Source organism: Callorhinchus milii, unplaced genomic scaffold (assembly GCF_018977255.1).
Source record: "Callorhinchus milii isolate IMCB2004 unplaced genomic scaffold, IMCB_Cmil_1.0 Scaffold6, whole genome shotgun sequence".
Lineage (NCBI taxonomy): Eukaryota > Metazoa > Chordata > Chondrichthyes > Chimaeriformes > Callorhinchidae > Callorhinchus > Callorhinchus milii.
In genome coordinates this window covers 18,232,609-18,253,088 of record NW_024704747.1, presented here as the reverse complement: position 1 = coordinate 18,253,088, position 20,480 = coordinate 18,232,609, and the positions used below count along the sequence as shown (strand labels likewise).

General features: G+C 37.8%; 1 protein-coding gene across 4 annotated transcripts; it reads left to right on the top strand.

Moving 5' to 3' along the window:
* The first annotated feature begins 6,520 nt into the window (after positions 1 to 6,520).
* On the top strand, positions 6,521 to 19,569 carry rftn2 (raftlin family member 2). Of its 4 annotated transcripts, none has more exons than XM_042336564.1 (11): positions 6,521 to 6,603; positions 7,008 to 7,157; positions 11,071 to 11,254; positions 12,327 to 12,438; positions 13,377 to 13,713; positions 14,285 to 14,485; positions 15,650 to 15,762; positions 16,318 to 16,421; positions 17,343 to 17,421; positions 18,331 to 18,444; positions 19,116 to 19,569. In XM_042336564.1, exons 2-11 carry the CDS (start codon positions 7,016 to 7,018, stop codon positions 19,206 to 19,208), a joined length of 1,479 nt encoding a protein of 492 aa, XP_042192498.1. In that variant the 5' UTR covers positions 6,521 to 6,603; positions 7,008 to 7,015; the 3' UTR covers positions 19,209 to 19,569. The 4 variants fall into 4 exon arrangements, with proteins under 4 accessions (XP_042192498.1, XP_042192495.1, XP_042192496.1 ...); XM_042336561.1 differs by having other exon boundaries at positions 18,214 to 18,444; XM_042336562.1 differs by having other exon boundaries at positions 18,214 to 18,444; positions 19,092 to 19,182.
* The last annotated feature ends 911 nt before the right edge of the window (positions 19,570 to 20,480 follow it).

The window sequence follows — 20,480 nt, the reverse complement described above, 5'->3', positions numbered from 1 at the left end:
TTGTTTCTGAGATTGTTTGATACAGAAGCAAGTGTCACCATTTACAATATTGATCTTTTGCTTGCTGTGAGAATAATAATTTACCCAGGTGACATTCTTTGCTCACTATCACCTCCATGAGAACACTGTGATTTTTCAGGGGACTGACTTACTCTACCTCATTTCTAAACTGAACTATCTACAACTTATGACATTTTCTTTCTCACCATTTTGCTCAATGCTTTTGCAGAAAATTTTGATTCTTTCTATTAGTGTATTTTCCTTTACAGGCCCTGTGTATTGTGCTATTCCACTCTGTCTGCTTTTGCATCTTTTACCTGTTTTAGCAGAATGTGCCTCAAGGAAGGCTGCTTTTCTGGGGGGAAAAAAAGTTGTTTGTCTCTTGTCTGTCTGGATCTTCCTGGGTCAGATGTTATGTTCTTGGTGATAGCGTTTGTGTGAGCAGACTCGAAATTGCTTGCAAAGCTTGCTATGGTGCTCTTGGCTTCTTGCAGAGATTAGTTGATCCTTCTATGAAAGTTGACTGCTGGCATCTATTGCTTTAAACCTTCCCGATAACATATCAGCATCAGTTCTGAACAGCACCACCATTGACTGAAGAATGCTTCAGGGCTGCTGATAAAAGGACTGCAATAAAATATAGTTGTCCTGGCACAAGAAAACAAAACTAGAATAATTTTGTGGAACTAAGAGGGAAACTTCAAAAAAAAAATGAATATCACAGACAACAAACTGAATCAATCAAAAAAAGTGAACTGGCAATTACACCATACTAATGCCACAAAGTGGAACAGCCACTGTTGCAAAGTGATCTAAAAGTTAGCAGCAGTATTTTATAGATTTAAAAATGCTTAATTTTGAGATTTAAATTTTACACCTTGTTGAATTTTCTGGGATTTTTGTACTGCATTTGTATTAAAAGTACTTATGGAAAGTGAGACATTTTAAGACAATTTTGGTTATAAATATTACATTAGATAGAATTGATCCCAGTATATAATTTTTAATGTAGTTATTATTCCATCTTGGATTTCTCTCAGCCACACTATTTCCTGTATTGGGCATTACCAATGGCTTTGTCCCATTCTCTCTGTGATGCTGTACAAAATTGGCCATTGTTGACTCTTATTCACTTCCACCCACCCTGGTAAGGTAAAGAAACCACTGTGTAAAATACGGGGCATATGTAAAATTCATATCTTGCTATATCTCAGAAAATAATACATCAAACCTACTGGGAGGCTATCAACAATTTTAATAAACATACAAAATTTGAGATCAACAATGGTTAACATTTCTGTTTCATGATCTTTGATAAGATTATGGCATTTGGGAGATTTACCTATTTTTGCTGATCATGGGCTGTCTTTTGTTCTAGAAATGTTAAGGGAAATATTCTCTCGGCTTCATATTACAATTTTTTCTACATATGCAGCTGCGAGACAGAAGATAAATAATTAGATATTTATGGTCTTCTGCCAGTAATGTTCAATTTTGTCATCTATACATTTTACTATGATCAATACTAGAAAGTCTGGTACATGGTCATACTTCCCCATTGATTTTTATGAATCACAAATTTAAGGGTGAAATTTATGCGCCAGTGTGAACAACCTTGCTACCTCTATGAAGTTGTAGGCATAAATTTTACACCACTTTGAAGTATACACAATTTTCTGTTACAGCTGTGGATTAAAGGATGAAACTACAAAACTACATTTTCAAGTTAAGCAAATTTTAGTTGTAATCATTAACTGGTAATTTGGTTGTAAGTTGATTCATTTTGTGAGCTGCGAACAGATTTACAAATGTGTAAGTTCACTCTAAACTGTGAACTTTGATTTTTTTTTCCACAGTTTTGGTACCAGTGCCACCCTATTAATCCACTGGCAAGAAATGCATGCCTGCAGCCAGAATGTCAATGTTATTCAGATCTGAGAAAATGTCATCTTAACTAACTCATCAACATGCAACCATTGAGTTTTAAGGCAAGTGCCTTAATGCTGCTAATTTATGTTTCTTCCTCTAAATTAGCGAATGGGTTAATTTTTTTTAGTGTGACCTTTGAAACAATTCATAGTCATGAGAAAAATCTTATACTGGCTAACCATTTAGCTACAGTATTGCTAAAACATAGCATCAGATAAATCAAAATAAAGGTAATAAGTAACAGAGCACATACATATTTACAGATTTTTCCTGTCACTAGATGAAAAGATTTAAGCATCAATATAATATAGCGTTTGAAGACGTACCATTGTTAAGAGATAATTAGAAATTAAACTGAATAAATATAGTGGGGGAAACTACCTAAACTCAGCTCAGTGCATCACATTAGACATTATCCAGTTCTGTGCCTCCTGATTGCTTCATCACCATGTAAAGCTCTAAAAATGGGGAACATTTTACATGGATTATGTAGAAATTAAGTGTCAATCTTTATAGACACATTCTTTTCTTAGTTTTAGTTGTAATATGTTTCGTTTGTACCAAAAATAAAACTAAAGATGGTCATTATGACATACTTTTATTGTACTAGTGTAAAACTATTAAGTAAGAAATTATGTCCCAAATGACTGCATTGTGANTTTTTTAAAGCAGTGTGTCTGAATACAACTAAGTCTGTTGAAGCATTTATGCCAAACTGATGTTCTCACGTAGTTTAATTGTTCCAACATTTTTGATAACTAAAATCTTAATGAGGACTTAAAACAGGAATATTCTCTGATGTGATGCAGGTTTGGTTTGGAACGGAGCTGTAGCTAAAGAAGTAAGATTGTGGTTTTGTAGTATTTAAATATTAAAATAGGTAATAATTTGGTAGCACTGTAAAGAAAAATACTGTACAATATTTGACCAGTAGAATATATTGTTAAGATGTAGCAAAATCTAAGCCTTGGAGATTATAGAGATAACAAGCGGTTCAAATACAATTGTAATGTCCTAATGTCTTGTTTATGTAAACCGTAATGTAAATAAACAGTTTCTATTATTGTTTGAAAGTTTCTATGTATAATTGAAGGGTTTGCTTTGCAAACAGTTGTCCTTTGACTTCCTGCACTACATATCTAATTGTCTTAACTTTCAGGCATCTAGATTATCATCACAATTTTTTGCTATCAAAAATCTTTTCAAGCAGCAATTGGAAATTATATTGATAATTAGTTGTTAAAGACACACCATCCCAATTGATTTGAAGTAACAGATGCACAATTTCAGAAAGCTGGCAGCTTCATTCATTGCTTTTGAGTGTGTTAGATACAACCTATTCCATTGCCACTTATTTGTAACTGCTGGGTCTGTTGGGACATAGATATAACTATGGTCATTCGATCTGATAGCATGTGTCAACCATATGGATTTCAGTTCTTCAACAGGAGGTATTTGATGCCTGGAAACTGATCCTCCCAGCTACTTAAAAATACCCAGGGCCAACATACATATGACTTCCTAAACCAGTCTATTTATGTGCCTTGTTTGAGCACAAGGCTTTTGGGAGACCAGGGATATGATTTGGAAAAACACTCCTCTTAACAGTAAAGCTACAGTATGTTTACACAGAAATTTGTTTTTTTGAAGCACTGATTCATAAAGTCAACTGAACAATAGAATAAGGATATTGAAAGTCAAATCCTATAGCCATAGAGCCAAACTGCCTAATTCCAAAGAAATAATATACCACTCCCAAGTGACTTAGTTAGTAGCACTCTTGCCTCTCGAGTCCGAAAGTAGTAGTTTCAAAATGTCCCACCACCACCAGCAAATCAGGAATTTTGAGCTCATAGTTTGGGTTGACAATTGGGTCCAATGTTGAGGAGCATAGCATTGTCATTACCGTCCAAAGTCTTGACTTCACGTGGATATTAAACATTCCATGACACTATTTGATGGTCACTACACTTGACTGTAAAATCCTGTGAAACCCTTTTTGAGGTTTGATAAGGCACTGTATAAAATGAAAGGATTATTATTAAGTCAGATAGGGCCTTGTAAGAGATGTTTTGTACATCAACTATGGCTGGTGGGAAAGGGTTGATAAACCCCTCTTGCTTCTGGTCCCATAATCCCCCTCTAACATCAATCCTGAAACCTTAACAATTTTTGGATTGATCCAACAACATCTCTCACACCGGCTCCACTTTGTCTCCACACTCCAGCCCCCACACTGTCTCGTGGTATTCAGGGCTCTATCCTCGGTCTACTTTTCAACCTGTACATGCTCCCTCTTGGTGATATAATTTGCAGACATGGGGTCAGCTTCCACAAGTACGCGGATGACACCCAACTCGATCTCTGCCTCTACCCTTGACTCCAGGACAACTGATGTCCTGACAGACTGTCTTGTCAAACATCATGTCCTGGATGAGAGCCAACTTTCTACAGTTGAATGTCAACAAGACCGAAGCCCTCTTCATTGGCTCCCGTCAGCGCCTCTGCACCTCAGGCACCGGCAGCAATAGCATCCACAGATACACACCACCTCACCAAGCCAGTCAGGAACCTAGGCATCTTCTTCGACCCTCAACTGTCCATTCTTCCCCATGTCCATGCCATTACCCACTCTGCCTTCCCCCATCTCCGCAACATTGGCCGACTCTACCACTGCCTCAGGCTACTAAACATGCCTTCATTACATCCAGGCTCGACTATGCCAACTCCCTGCTTGTCGGCCTTCCCAACTCTTCCCTCCACAAGCTGCAGATCATCCAGAACTCTGCAAAGTACCAGACTCCGTGACCCCATCACACCCACCCTTGCCCACCTGCACTGGCTCCCCATCCCTCAGAGGATCGAGTTCAAAATCCTTGTCCTCACTTTCAAGGCCCTCCAAGGCCTTGTCCCCTCCTACCTTTCTGACTTACTAACCGCTTATCAACCTGTCAACTCCCTCTGCTCAGCTGGCTCTGGACTGCTCCATATCACCCAGTCAGTCCGCCCCACTACAACAACAACACCAAGATTCCATTTATAGAGCGCCTTTCACGTCGGGAGGACGACCCAAGGCCCTATTGGCGGTCAGACCTTCAGCCTCTGCCCCCACCCTCTAGAACTCCATCCCACATTCCGTTCGCCTCCTTCAAGGCACGCTTTAAGACCCCCCTCTTTGACCATGCCTTTGGGCACCCTCTCTGCCCTCCACCCTCCCTGATCCCAACCCACGCCCACCCCCGGCTCAGGTCCTAATCCTCTTGGGATATCCTCCTGAAAGCCGCTTTACAAATGTAACTTTGTATTGTATCATCTGACATTAATTGCAGAGATACAGTATATGAATGATCTTGATTTTATTGCTCCACTTAGCATCTGAAGTAGGTACCTCAATTTTACATCTGATGTAGATAGAGGTTTGCTGACAAAAAAGCCTCAACAAAAAGCAAGTGGGTCATGGCCCAAGAAATGTCACCAATAAAAGGTAGGGTGCTGATCAAATACCACCCTGCAACATTATGAAGGATTATTTTATGGCTACATTGTCAGTGCTTGGACACTGAATAGCTTTTGTTGAGTTGCTACATTTCAGCCCATAACACAAGGTCTGCATTAGTGCCAACCTTATTTTGAGAAAGGCACCAATGAAACATAGCCTTAGCATGCAACTTAAGGGTTATACAGTACAGTATTGGCTGTATTGTCTGAAAACCATACCTACTTTTCATGGCATTGTGCTGATTCTTTATCAATTCAATTGCATTCAGGAACAAGGAAGGGTACTATTTTGATTGAATTTTTAATCCCTTGGGTTTTGATGCAGCCCAGATTAGTGAAAGCCTCCTTCCTTCCTCTTGTTAGTTCTGAGGGCAAATGTGAAGTGAGGTTAGAAGGCTCTTTGAAGCTGAATACACAAAGCCAAACGAGACGAGCAGCAGGTGTGTGAGTCTATTTTAACAGGAAAAAGAAAAATGAGCAATAATTCCAAGATGCAACTGTTGCACTAAAAAGTATTCTTTAAAAAAAACAATTTTGTTGTAATTATTCAGAAGTTGGATCAAACACAAATGTATATTGTTTCTTCATGGTTTTCCTTAGTTATAATAGTACAAAATTGTTGCAGCATTTTCCTCTGAATTTTTTAAAAATGAATTTCTGAGCTTCAAATATCTCAGCTTTAGTATTGATGTTTCTACAATTTTGGACCAATATCATTTTGAAGAAACATAAGACATGACATTCCTCTAGTCAAAGTCACATTTAGCAGCAAAAGGAATTTCGCCATTGCTCCCTTCTTATCTTTCACGTAACTTTTATGTTTAATAACAAAGGAATTCCTTCTGCACAACATTTATTAAGTTGCTATTATGATTTCTTTTTGCAATGAATTTTATCGGTTTATGTGGCAGGTTTTGTTCCTGAAAAATAATCTTGTTTTTTTTTGAAGACAGGAACTGTACTACATTCTGTAAACAAATGGCTTCAGCTTAATCTAAACCTCTGAGAATGTTCCATTCCTTTGAGATGCCAGAAACAGTTTCCTCTCAGGAATTTTACTTCCTTTCTGGAAATGATTTTGGTCTACAACCATTTTGGAGTTTCTGCCTCAGCCGAAGTTCCTATCTGCTGTTTTGCACGGCAATCTGAGCAATTTCAGAGCTCTCCTGGTTGCAGGTAATTCTGTCCAAGTTTTATTCTTGCCTTTTGTTTATGTGTTAATTCTGCAGTGTAAGTCTGGGGGTGGACAGAAAACCACTGTTGTCCACTATTATATTGTTAGGGGCTTTAGTGCAAACTGACGTGGCATGAAAGTCTCATGTGAAGCTGGATGTGAACAGCCTTTAAGTCCATGTGTGCTGAGTTTATGCTGGAAGTAAAAAACGCAAACCATTCACATATGGCTTTAGAACTACATATAGAGGAATGGTACTTCAGTTCCTGTAAGTTCAGGGGCCCGGTTTGACTTATAACTGACTTCAGGATTTATGGAGGCCTGAAGGCACAACAAAAATCATAAGTGCCTTTTGTTGAAATCAGAGTAACAGAACTCACGATTAGTTCCTGCATCTGACTTGCAGATTCTGCCATGGGTTGTGGGTTACGAAAGCTAGAAGAACCTGATGATAGCAGTCCTGGCAAAATATTTTCAACTCTGAAGAGATCACAAGTAGAAACAAAGACGAATATTTCATATGAATACCTTTTATTGGATTTTACTTTGGAGAGCGGTAAGTTCATGCAAAGTTATTTTGTTTGTGTGAAAGTTATTTGGTCTTCTAATAACAAAAAAAAGGCCTGTGAATAAAACTTCTATTAATTTGTTTGAAATATCTTGTGTGTTTGTTTATAAGTCTATTAACGGAATTAGGCTTGAAAAAGTATAGAGTCATAATGTCTGTTTACAGTTAGATTTGTGGATTCTGGAGAAAGATATAAAAATCAAAATCACATTTATTCAAAGAAAACGTTTTAAGGAACATGCCTAAAGTTAGCCACATATTTAATTTTCATGAAGTAAGACTCCATGCATATTATTAATTGAATGCATATGTTTGTAATGAGCGCGCCATTTTCCTTCTATGTTTATAATGCAACAACAGACCTCTCCACAGGGTGAAGAATTCTTCAACTCAGCACTCTGGCTTAAACAGGGTGGTTTGCTGTTTCTTAGCCATGTAGCCAAAAATGCAAACAAACAGCCCCAGATGGCAGCCTCTTCGAAACAGAGGCTACAGTGTTCATTTGAGGCTTGCTTCCTGATAGCAATCTTACAAAAAGTTAGTTTACTCACAATTTTTCTTGGGAACTTGAAGTACATTTTACCCTCCAATAACTCCAAACCATTTATTTAGAATTATTAGATCATTGTTCCACCAGTGCTTTTGTCAATATAATAGTCTCAATGTTTGCCGCATTTAATTTAAGCTTTATGACTGATTTGGATAGAATTACTTTTCCCTGTATTATCATTTGTTGGCTGTTGAGGCACAGTACAAATTATTGGTGTTTACAGAAGAATACCTTTTTTTATCTGCTTGTCAGCATTTCATTCAGGGTGATTGAATTCTCCCTGGAAGATGTCACAATTTCTACTTGGAAAATAACAAACGTTTTGCAATAAAAGCTGAAGAAATTTGTTTCCAAAACAAATTCTATCCTCTGCTACAAGTTTATGCTATTGCTTATTTTTGTCATTGACTGTTCATCTTGTATGCTGACAGTGTTGCTTTAAATCTGGAAAGTTAGGGGAAAGCAGGAGGTAAGTGGAGAGCATAGACATGTTAACAGCAGACATGACACTGTAAACAAGCATTGTTTTAGGGATATACTTAGGTTAATTTCAAAGAATGGCTTTAAATAAATTGTTATTCAATGGTCAAAGTTTCCATTTATGCTAAACCTAGCTATTTTGCTAATAGTCAAGATCCCACAAGTGTTTCTAAATTACAAAATGATCATCTATTTGGTCAAAGCTACTGTGCACAAATGTACCATCAGACGTTGAAAAAATCTCAAAACATTTCCAAATCCAAAATTAACCTTTATTTTCATTCATAGATTTTTAAAATAAAAATTATTCTACTCCCACTTTCTAGAACTCCTTCTGCTTTGCCCCTCCCTCCCCATCTTTAAAATCCATCTTAAGCCCTTTCTGTTAGACACCTTCCTCCCCCCCGCCTTCAGCTCTCTTCATCCTCAACTCGGGTTCACAGTCAATTCTGTGAAGCTCTTTGAGACGTAAATGTAAATTTATAATTTTTGTATATTTGAAATAATATAACGCATAGGCAGAACCAATGTCTGTGGCAGTGATTATGACCAACTAGTGACTATTCTTGGGGGAAGTAAGCTGAGTCTCCTTGGAGTTGAACTGGCACCAATGTGACATGTTTGGCAACAGATTGTCAGAATCGAACCAATGCCCTGAAGCAGTTTCAGTAATCCAGTTCTTGAACCAGACAGGTCCGCAGTACTCCAGGGCACTGCTGATGGTTGCCTGGTTCATCAGCAGGATTTGGAAAGGTAAACCGGTCACTGGGGACAGGGACTCTCCAGCAACAACAACAAATTACATTTGTATAGCGCCTTTCACATCAGGAGGACATCCCAAAACACTGAGCAGTCCAGGGATGAGTTGGTGGTTGGGATCAGGAGGGCGGAGAGAGTAGGGGTAGGAGGGTGACCAAAGGCATGGTCGAAGAGGAGGGTCTTGAAGGAGGCAAGGGATGGGGTGAGGTAGAGGGACTGTGGGATGGAGTTCTAGAGCCAAAAGCACTGATGGTAGCGTGGTCCTAGCTGGACAAACAGCGGGAAAGCTTGCCAGGCAGTGCTTTCAATGGCAAGCTGTGCAGTTTTAGCTGGTTAGACTCCCAAACCATACGCTGGGTTAGAAGCCCAACCCACACTCTGGAGTCCCCAAGCCCTCTCTCTTGCTAATCTGAGCCTATTACTTTCTGGAATTAGGTAAACGATCCCTCCATGGAGAGAGTGCGCATTCCATTCCAATAAATATCTGGAATTTCCATGCATAGGCATTGAACTCTGATGGGAGAATAATTTTGAGCATGGTAATGCCTTTCCGAATGTGTGTGGCCAAAACATTGTTAGACTGCACACTTGCTGCAGCAGATTGCCCCCCACAGCTCCCATGTGTAACTTTGAAATAGACACCCTGAGACCTGTAACTTAGTGGTTAGAGCACTCGCAATGAGCAGATTCAGGTTCATTTCCCGGGCAGGGCAAAACGTTGGGCAAGTTTCCTTACTCCACACGCCTCTGTTTACCTAGCAGTAAGTAGGAACCCGATACGCCAAAAAATAATTTGGCCACTCAATCCATGATTGTTTATGGAACACTGCTGTACGCAATTGGCTGCCGCGTTTCGCCCACAAATACACAGTCAATCCACTTTACAATATATTCTGTGAAGCGCTTTGAGACATCTCAAAGACATAAGGCGCTATATCAAATGCTATTATTATTATTATCTGCCCAGCCAGTGGTTTTATGCTGTTTCTAGTGTCTCTCTCTGGGTTTTAGGCTTTCCCCTGATTGTATAGTGGATCCTGTATTCAGACAACAATTCTAAATCAGTTTAGAAAGCTTCAAAGGGCATCAATAAAAGCATCCACACAGTCCCAGGCATTGCAGAGTTTACACTCCAATCTGAAAGACAAGTCATGCACAATGATCCAGTGCAGGAGGAATGGTTCTTGCAGTACTGCATTTTCTAGGTCTTCATTCCCTGTTTCAAGATGCCCTCAAATGTTTTTCCTATAACAGATGTCATACTCACAGACCTGTATTCCCAGGGTTATATTTTTTCCCCTTTTTTTGTAAATTGGTATTACAAATACATCGCTTAATGGATTTACTTAATGCTTAAACTTTAATCTAATTCTTGTCATATCGGTTTTAACTAAAGTTCATACTGTTTAGTAATAATGTCTACCCTATCAAAACCTTTCATAACTTTAAAGACTTCTATCAGGTCACCCCTTACCTTCATGTTTTCAAGAGAAAAGTGTCCAAGCTTGTTCAGCCTTTTCTGATAGGTATAACCTCTCCTTTGCACCCTCTCCAGTGCCTCTACATCCCTTTTATAATGTGGGGACCAGAACTGCACACAGTATTCTAAGTGTGGTCTAACCAAGGTTCTAAAGAAGTTTACCATAACTTCCCAGCTTTTCATTTCTATCCCTCTAGAAATGAACCCCAATGCCTGGTTTGCTTTTTAAAGGCCTTATTAACCTGCGTTGCTCCTTTTAGTGAATTGTGTATGTGTACCCCTGGAACCCTTTGCTCCTCTACTCTATTTAGGTTTTTATTTTCCAGAATGTATGTGACTTCTTTATTCCTTCTCCCAAAATGTACCACCTCACACTTTTCTACATTGAAATGCATTTGCCATTTATTATTATAACCATGATCATAATATCTATCTACTTATAGTAATAATGTAATTCTAAATTATCACTCCTCCATACTGTGCTCTGTTTATTACACACACTCAATTTTTATGTTGGTTTCACATATTTCACATTGTATATTTATTTACTGTTTTAAAAGATGAGTTGATTAGGAAATGTATGTTCATTGTTAGTGAGTTGTTGCTTTTCTACCTTATTCATAAAATTCTAGGCTCACCGAACCCAGATGTCATCAAGATTTCCTCTTTCCTGGATCTTAATTCTAAACTGGAAGAGTATTACAGGAATGGATATATTGTTGCTACCATCCATCCTACAATTATTTCTGTGGGCCGAAGGAAACAGTCGCCTCTAAGTTACATCTATAGAGTAATATTAACTAAACAGAAATCAGGGTAGGTTAATATTGTTAATAATGTTAAGATTAACAATATTGTTTCAAAGTTTTTTTCGAGTAATAAAATCTTTTCAGAAACATAAGTGACATTTCCTGGTGAGTCAAATTACAGCACTAAGCTATAATGTCATAGGTTTGATTCCATGTCTATAGGGTGAGGTATTACAAATGACCTTAGCCCTAAAGAGACTAGAGAGGAAACAATGTGGAGTCCTATATTGTATTGGTTAGAGCACTCACCTCGTAAGTGAGAGGACCCAGGTTCAATTTCCTTACTCCACACGCCTTTGTTTACCTAGTAGTAAGTAGGAACCCGGTTGTTAGTCAATTGGCGGATCGCTTTCCACGGCTAATAATCTCTTCCAAAAAAAAATTAATAATTTGGTCACTCAATCCACAACAGTTTGGGGGACATTGCTGTGCACAATTGGCTGCCTCGTTTCGCCCACAAAATATACAGTCAATTCACTTTACAATATATTCAGTGAGCTGCTTTGAGACGTCTCAATGACTTGATAAGGCACTATATCAAATGCAAGGAATATTATAATAAAAATCAGCCAGGGTCCCCTCTCCTACTCACTGTCCAGTGGCCCCCGCTGGAATCTGTGCATTTGGATGTCAGAGGATTGGAATTGGCTCTGATGCCCTCGGTAGTTGAATAGCTTGCTGACACTTGTTCTCCAGTCTCACACATGAAGAATGGCCATTTGGGTGAGCTACCAGAGCACTGCCATAGATTCATCGCCTTCAGGAGAGCATGAGGAAAGAAAATTGGCAACAAAAAAATGTAAGCAAGAGACTGATGTATTAAGAAATAAAATTAGATACATTTTTATAATAATTTAAAATCTCGTTTACTTATGTGGTAGAGTGACCTTTCCTGGAATGAAATGAATTCAGACTGAGACTTTTTATGGTCAAAGCAATTCTAGAATAAAGTAACATTTGAGGTTTTAGCTACAAATGATCTTGGATATGTGTTCACAGAAAGTAATATTTATTTAAAACGGATAAATGAAAAGCATACATTTTTCTCATAACATTACATTTATTTTACTTCAATACAGAATAAAGAAGGCACAACGAGGAGATCAAAGACAATACAAGTTAGTTGTTGAAGAATGGTCTGTAAACAATCAAGCACTATCAAATGAGGTTGTGAAAAGTCTATTAGACAAGGTAAAAATGCTTGCCTTTTTATTGAAGCCCATGTGCATTCACAGATGAAATAGACTACACATCTCAGGGTGTCACTTTAATTTGGATAAGAGCTAATCTATATGATTTAAAATTTGGTGGAAGTGTTAAATTAATTTGAATTTCAAGGTGAATGGAATTCTACTAAATGTTCCAAACACAAAAGAGGATTACTCTAATTAATTCCATGTGGTCACTCAGGAAATGTATTTTCTGAGAAACCGGCTGAGGGTTGACCTTCAAGCTGAGGAGGTCTCCATCTGGTTCACAAAAAAAGGCAATTCAAGCGTCCTGTGGTGAAATCACCTCCTCATCACCAATGATGTCTGTTTGCTTGTCTGGAGTCCCCTAGCATAGTGGTTAGCGTTATCAGCTCATAAGCGAGAGGACCCGGGTTTGTTTCCCAGTCAGGGCGAAACCTTATGCGAGTTCCTTACTGCACATGCTTCTATTTATTTATTATTATTATTTACCTAGCAGCAAGTAGGAACCCGGTTGTTAGTCGATTGGCAGATCACTTTATGGGGGTAATAACCCCTCAAAACAAAATTGGTCACTCAATCCACGACTGTTGTAGGGCACTGCTGTCCGCAATTGGCTGCTGCATTTTGCGCACAGAATATACAGTCAATCCACTTTACAATACATGCTGTGAAGCGCTTTATCAAATGCAAGGATTATTATTAACAAGATCACATGATGTATTTTCCTTCTGTAGTGCAGAGACTGATGTGAGTCAGGATAATTGTGACTCTTGCTCATTTGTTTAGTCTGCATGTGCATATGAACAAGCCAATATCTTTATGTTGCTATCCAGAGATTAGGATCATTAAAACAGTTTAAAAAAAGATGTAAAATAATCATAATGACAGAATGATGTAAATGCAGTGTTTTTGTTCTTTGAATTTGTTGAATTTTAGGTGAAAGAATCAGTTAAGGAAGGAAAGAAATTTATTGGATTTCTGAGTCAGCACAGCTTCCTGAAGCCCCTCAATGGCACAAAATTATCAGCAGAAACTGATCGAGAATCGGGGCAGGATTTTAAATTACCTAATCAAGGAAAATACAATCCTGATGAAAACCATATCAAATATTTTGAGGGTACTCTCACCAGACAGCCAGCAGAAGGTCCTGTAGAAGAACATCATTGCCATAAACCCACCGGTACTCTAGAAAATGGGCCCTCACCAGAGGAAGATGTGAGTGAAAAAGAAAAGGAAATGGGGGAAAAAAGTTGTTCTGTTAAACGGAAAGAAGGTTGGTGATATTATGTTTTCGATTTAGCCTTTGTAAATTTCTGTTAAGCAGTCAAAATTAACATTTTTCAGGTTACCTTGTTCATGCATGCCAATCCATCTTCGATATATACCAATTTGTACTTGGCTTAATATCTTCTCTCCGTTGAATAAAATGCCTTTCACAGCGTATTGCCCATAAAATAGCAAACAATTGGACAAAAAGTATTGACGATATCCATAACTCCATATGTCGAATTCTTATTCTTATTAAAAGTGGAAATCAGACTATATTAGATTTGGAGGATAACAATAACAGCCAGGTAATTTTAATGTTGTTATAGATCTATTATTTTAAAATCTCAATCTAATTCATTTATATATGGTTACTGGATAAACTACCATACTAAAGTTGGGTAGGGAATCTCATCCATTTGTAGAACTAATTAAAGTTATCTTCAACAAATCTAGGGGGGGCAACCTTGAAATTCATAGTTTTTTTAAAAATGTTAACAAAAGGAGAATTGAAGAAATTACCAAACAACTTGGTTTGCTATTTTTTCAGTCTTCTGACACTATTATTTTTATTTCAGAAATCAAATTATTTGCAGTTTTTAATGTTTCTGATGAAGACTGCAGTCGACGATCCTATCATGGAAGCGATATATCTCTTAGGGTCACAAGGAAAGGCCAAACTATCTGCAGCCTGGAGGCAGATTGGTTGGAAATTACAGCATCTTATCATAAGAGTGGAATGTCATTGATTGATTCCTTTATAACTTGGGAAACAAAAGGTAATTATTTCATACAACAACAACTTGCATTTATATAGCGCCCTTCATGTGGGATAGCGTCCCAGAGTGCCTGACAGCGGTGGGGGTCTGACAACGAGCCGGGGGAGAGGGAGTGGGGAGGCGACTGTTAGCACAATCGAAAATGAAGGTCTTTAGGCGGGATTTCAAAGTGAAGAGGGAGGGGGCAAGGCTGAGGCATTGAGGGAGAGAGTTCCAGAGTTTTGGGGAATAGTGGCTGAAGGCACGGCCACTGATGGTGAAGCGGAGGAGACGAGGGACAAACAGGAGGCCGGAGCCAACCGAGCGGAGACAGTGGGTAGTGGATTGGAGGGTAAGCAGATTCGAAAGGTAGGGAGGTGCGAGGGCATGAATGGATTTGAAAACGAGCGAGAGGATATTGAAATCAATCCGTTCGGTAATTGGGAGCCAGTGGAGCCAGGCAAGGACTGGTGTGATGGGGTTACGGAGTTTTGTTCGGGTGAGTATCCGGGCGGTGGAGTTTTTAATTAATTGAATTTTGTGTATGGTGGAGCTGGGGAGACCAGCAAGGAGGGCATTGGAATAGTCCAGCCGGGAAGTGATGAAGGTTTGGTTGAGGGTTTCGGCTGCATTGGTTGTTACGTAGGGACAGAGTTGGGCAATGTTAAGTACTATAGTAGAAAATCTGTTTCATTGGCAAGTACTTTGAAGATTTGTGCTGTTATTTTTAAAAACAAATTGTCATGTTGGGAACAGGGAAGTATTTACTTAAAATATTTATAATGGATAACTATTGCTGAGACGTTCTTAAGTATTACAAAAGGAGAGAAACACTTTGAAAATGAAGTAACGGAACAATAACTTTAAAATTTCCGTCCCAATCAGAGTGTTGCTTGGAGCTAGAGTTGGGAGGAAAAATAGAATGTGCCAGTCTATTTTGTGTTGCAGCAATGCTTGATGTTTTGGTCTCAGCATTCACAGGAGAAGCAAAACAAAATATTTTTTAACATAACAATGTACCTTTTGGAAGGGGTCATAAAAAGTTAGGAATTTATATGGAGTAAATTTCAGTTGACATTACACAAATTGCGCATTTCCCTAAAGACATGATTTCAGCCCAGTTATGTCTATCTCCATTGTATTTTTATATATGGATTACTATAAATCAGCCACCTTCAATTTTAGGAGATTATTTATCCAAGTCTGTGGAAGGATTGTTTATGTATGAAGAAGGTGATTCTGGGTCAAATAAGTTACCAAATGATGCAATAGTGGTTGAACAGTGGACTGTCATTGAGGTAAGGTGACCTGTTTTTAGCATTTACAGTTTAATAATTTACCTTTTTAATCAAACTTGCTTCTAAAACTACATAAAACATTCAAACATGAAATTATGCTTGTCTTTACTAGTTGTATTAACTGCATCAATTATTATTATTAATTTACTTCCTTTCCATGTTAATTTGTCTCATTGATTATTCCTTAGATGTGGTTCTTTTGCCCAAAGTTAATTTTATCTGTATTGAATTCTCCACTTTGTATAATTGTATGCAAATGCATGTATGCATATACGCACACTTTGAACAGAAAGTAGTAAACTATTCACCTACCATTGATAAGAAGATAAGTAATGCAGTTGGGAAAATCAAGACGAATACTTATCCTTTTAAAAATGTTTAGACCAAATCCCACTCAACCTACAGGATCTTTGCTCCAACACAATTTCCTTCCGATGTGTTGGAATGGCATTCCTACGGATCGGTGTTTGTTTTCCTGCCATCGGCTAGGGAGGGATTTAAATGATTTGTTCATCTGTGAATTCATCATTTTTGCAATTTTATTTCATCCTGTAGGATTGTGAAGTAAAGTCTGATTATGGTCCTTTGCTGCATACACTGGCTGAATTTGGATGGCTGATTACCTGTGTGCTCGCCACACCTATCATTCGTCATGACAGGTAAAACTAGTTGACGGACAAATTGCTGCTCCATAATCATCATTCTTTACTATTCTATTTATCATTCGTGAGGATTTTTTCTACTCATTAAACTAAAGGATGTAAACATTAAACATTACATAATGGAGAACTTTTCACTTTGTCATAGTTATTGCACAAAAGCACCATTGGTTAGGAACCGTTCGATATCCTGAGCTAAGTGAGTGCAGCCTCCACCTTATTTTTTGCGATGGAAAGAGTACAGATTAGTTTTACGAGGTGATACCAGAGGTGGTAGGTTTCTGCTATAAGAATAGGCTGGTTAGGCCTTTTTTCGTTAAGAGATGTTTAAGGAGAGACCTAATAGAAGTGTTTAAATTTCTAAAATGGTTCGGTAAGGTTATCATAAATAGGCTGTTTCCAATAGTTTAGTCTGTAACCAGGGGACACAAATATAATATAGCCACTAGAGAGATCTAAAAGAGAATTCAGGAGGAACTACTTCACGTAGAGGGTAGGGAGATTGTGGAACTTGTTGCCTGAAGCAGTGGTTGAATTAGATAGCTTAGATGCATTCAAGAGGAAGCTAGACTTTCACATGAGAGAGAGAGAAATAGAAGGATATGGGAGGGAGCAAGGATTGGGTGAAGACTTATGTGGGGTATAAATAGTGTCATGGCCTATTTGATTTGGGCCAATTGTCCCATTTCTGTGCTGTATATCCTTTGTCCTTTGTCTCCTTGACGTGCATACAGAGTCCACGTGGACTCAGGAACCATAGAGTGAAACCGAAAATGAATGGATAGATAAATAAGAGCTCTCCCAAACAAAGAATATATTTGAGACTTAATTGCTGTATATTTATCCAATATTGGTAGATTGATTAAAGTAATCGTATACCCATTGCCACATACAGTATTTGTAATATCTATTTATTTACAGTGAAGGAAATTTAGCAACAAAACAAGTAATATTCTTACAGAGGCCCGCAGCTCTTGATTTGAAGGTGGAAACAAACGAGGTAGGTTAATATAAAGTTAATTTCAGAAAATTAAGTTGTGTAAACATTAAAACATATCATCTATTAATGCTTGGCACATTCGTACATGGGAACTTACAGGTCCATCTGACTGGTTCCATAGTTTAAAAACAAATATACAACAGTAATAAGAAAATCTACACTTATATACAGTGAAATTCTTGTCACCCCAAAGGAAATAGCTCAAATAACTACTTTATCTCAAAAATACAAAGTGCTAGAACAGGAGGGATATTGAGTGAGTGACTAGTTATGTGGGGTTACTACTTATCCCAGAGGCTAGTTATCAGAGTTTCACTGTATTTCTCTTATCCCATCATTGAATCCTTTGCCTTCCTATTTTTACTGCATGTGAGAATTGAAATGTGGACAAAATTAACAGCTCTTTAGTGCAGTAACTGCCTTCCCACTTCTCCCTGGTAAAGGCAATTACTGATATCTTCAGTGAAATTTGGCCTTTACATTAGCCGCATAAAGGTAATGTGTTTTTGAAAACAATTTGTAAAATAGGCAGGTTTTATTTCCATTTCTTCCAATTAATTACATAATTTCAACCCTCAATCGGTTGAACTTTAAACCACGGAAACTTTTAATATCCGAAGATTAAAAATCATTAACATGGTCCTGAAGTTGAGGATTTACTTTTAAAGAATTAGATTTTGTGACTTGGATAAGTTATTTATGAGAAATGATTTGGTTCATTTTACATCAAAAGACATTTTTGCAAGTTTGTTTTCATTTGTGCCACCCTAATTTTGAATATTTATTTCACAGAAAAAAAATAGTCGGTCAGCAAAAAGTGATGAGAAGGGCAGACACGTAGGTGTAGACACAAGTAAAAATAAACCTTTGGAAGCAAATTCTACTGAAGATTCCTGTTCTGTTTCTAAGGAAAGCCTCTGGGCTAAAGAGCCATCGCAACACTATGGAGACTTTTCAGGACTGGAAAGTGCTCTCCGAGACCTGGATGATGCACAGTTGGATCAAGAGGATGAAGCAAATCAGGTAACTTGCATATGACACTGCACATTTCCGTTTCACAAGGAAGAGAATGGCATGAAGGAAGACAATCATATTTGCTGGGATGTGCTTTTGATTGTTAATTGCTGACGTCGTCATGATTCATACGTGATTTTTTTATTTTCAAAAGGACTATTTTGTTCAAAACGCGTATCTTATTTTTTATGATCTTAAGTTCGAAACTGACATATAACAATTGGTTTGAAGAGTCCGTGCACACACACCTGTTTTTTTTAAAAACAAATCATAACAGGTAGTTGCAACTTGCTCTTAAAAAGGATTGTAAGTCGTCTTGAACCGATTCCTATCGTTATCAGAAAAAAACAATCCCATGTAGAGATTGTAGGGAGACTGAGGTCAATTGTACTATCTTTTGATTAGTTAACGGCATTGGCTGGGGATAAAACACAAGCTAAATATTCAGTGTAGGGTCTTTACCAGCTTCTTTTTATCACTTATTTTATTTCTAACATTACCACCCAATTAAACTAAAACCAGTAACATTGCATCAAATGCCACAGACTGAGATATGTTCCGAGGCAGTTTCCTATCAAAGCTGAAATAATGAGGCTCTTGTGGTTAATTGCATCATCTCAACCCTCAATCGGTTGCCGCTTCATCGCATACTCCAGATTCTGTTCTATGTAAACAATTAGACAATGAAGTCAACACTCCCAGTGGATCAGTGGGAAAATTCGCCAATGGAATGCGTCATCGAAGAGGCCAGGAAGACTCCAGGTTCAATCTGAGATACGCGATCCTAGCTGAGGACTGCAGGCAGACTCAGTGTTCTGCTCAGAGAATGACCAAGATCCCCTCCTCCTCATTGATATTCTGCAACTCCTACAAAATGTTCCAATGTAGATAGGATTGTTAGCTGATTATTTGTCAGTAAAGGACTGACAGATAACTCCATAACGGGTTAATGTTTAAACCTGCCTAGCCTGAAGTTGTTACGAAACTAAAAAACTGTCTAAACTTTTCATCTTGCATATTTTTGATTTTTCAAATAATTTGACAAGAGAACCATTTGCATATTTTAGCTGTAATTTTGATTAAAGCAGAAATGCAATCACTCAAGCGCTTAGAATTTTTTTTAAAAAATGCCTTGACAGAACTTTGGTTTCCATTTTACAGTATTAGGGTTTTTATACAAAGTTTTCAAATCCAAATGTGTGTCTTAACAATACTGCTCATAAATACTGGCTGCTAATTCTGTTTCCTAAGAATATATTTTTATAACTTTCCTAAATGTAAAATGCTAGCACATGTAATGCACCAAACTATATGTTCTTTATTTTGTACGTTTCACACAGAAATGTGTATTTGACCTAAAATGCTGTTATTCTTTTGTGCTTTATCCATTTTGATCAAACTAACTAAAACATAATTGTTTTATTATTAGTAACCCATGTGGGAAGATAGTCATTTTGGGATCTACAGGTAGATTTCATAATTGAACACCAGAATGCTTTCATTTCATTGTCAGATGTGTACTTGGTGTACGTGTATTTCTCTTTTCCTCCATGAACCCCTCCAGTCTGGTTTCTGTCCTGCCCACAGTCCCAAGACTGTCCTGGTGACATTTTCTCTCTGTAACCAGGGCCCTCTCAGCCTCCTCATTCTTCTGAACGTTCTCCTGAAGTGAAAGGAGCTATATACGTGTAAATTTATACTGTATTGTATTTCTTTGCTTTTCTCCTTCATACACATATTAGTAACAATTCACAACATGAGAACAAAGAATGATATTAATACAATGTTTCTTCATCTCCACCAAAATAGTTACATATAGTTGAGACTGATGCTGGGTTAACTATACATCAACACATTCAAAATTTAAAATCACATGCTACGCAAATTGATGTTCAATTGGAATTTTGGACTTTGTCACTTACACACTCTTAATGTTTAAAAGGGGAAAGAGTGATCTGTTATTTGCAATGACATTAAAGGATCACCACAACTGATCTATAGTTAGTTAAGTATCTGTATATAAGTGGACTCCGCATTAGAAATTC

Coding starts and splice junctions, on each gene's coding strand:
- rftn2 (XM_042336561.1), top strand. CDS start 7,016: ATGGGTTGTGGGTTACGAAAGCTAGAAGAACCTGATGATAGCAGTCCT. Junction 16,422..17,342: donor CCTATCATTCGTCATGACAG/GTAAAACTAGTT, acceptor ATTTATTTACAG/TGAAGGAAATTTAGCAACAA. Junction 17,422..18,213: donor TGAAGGTGGAAACAAACGAG/GTAGGTTAATAT, acceptor TTTATTTCACAG/AAAAAAAATAGTCGGTCAGC.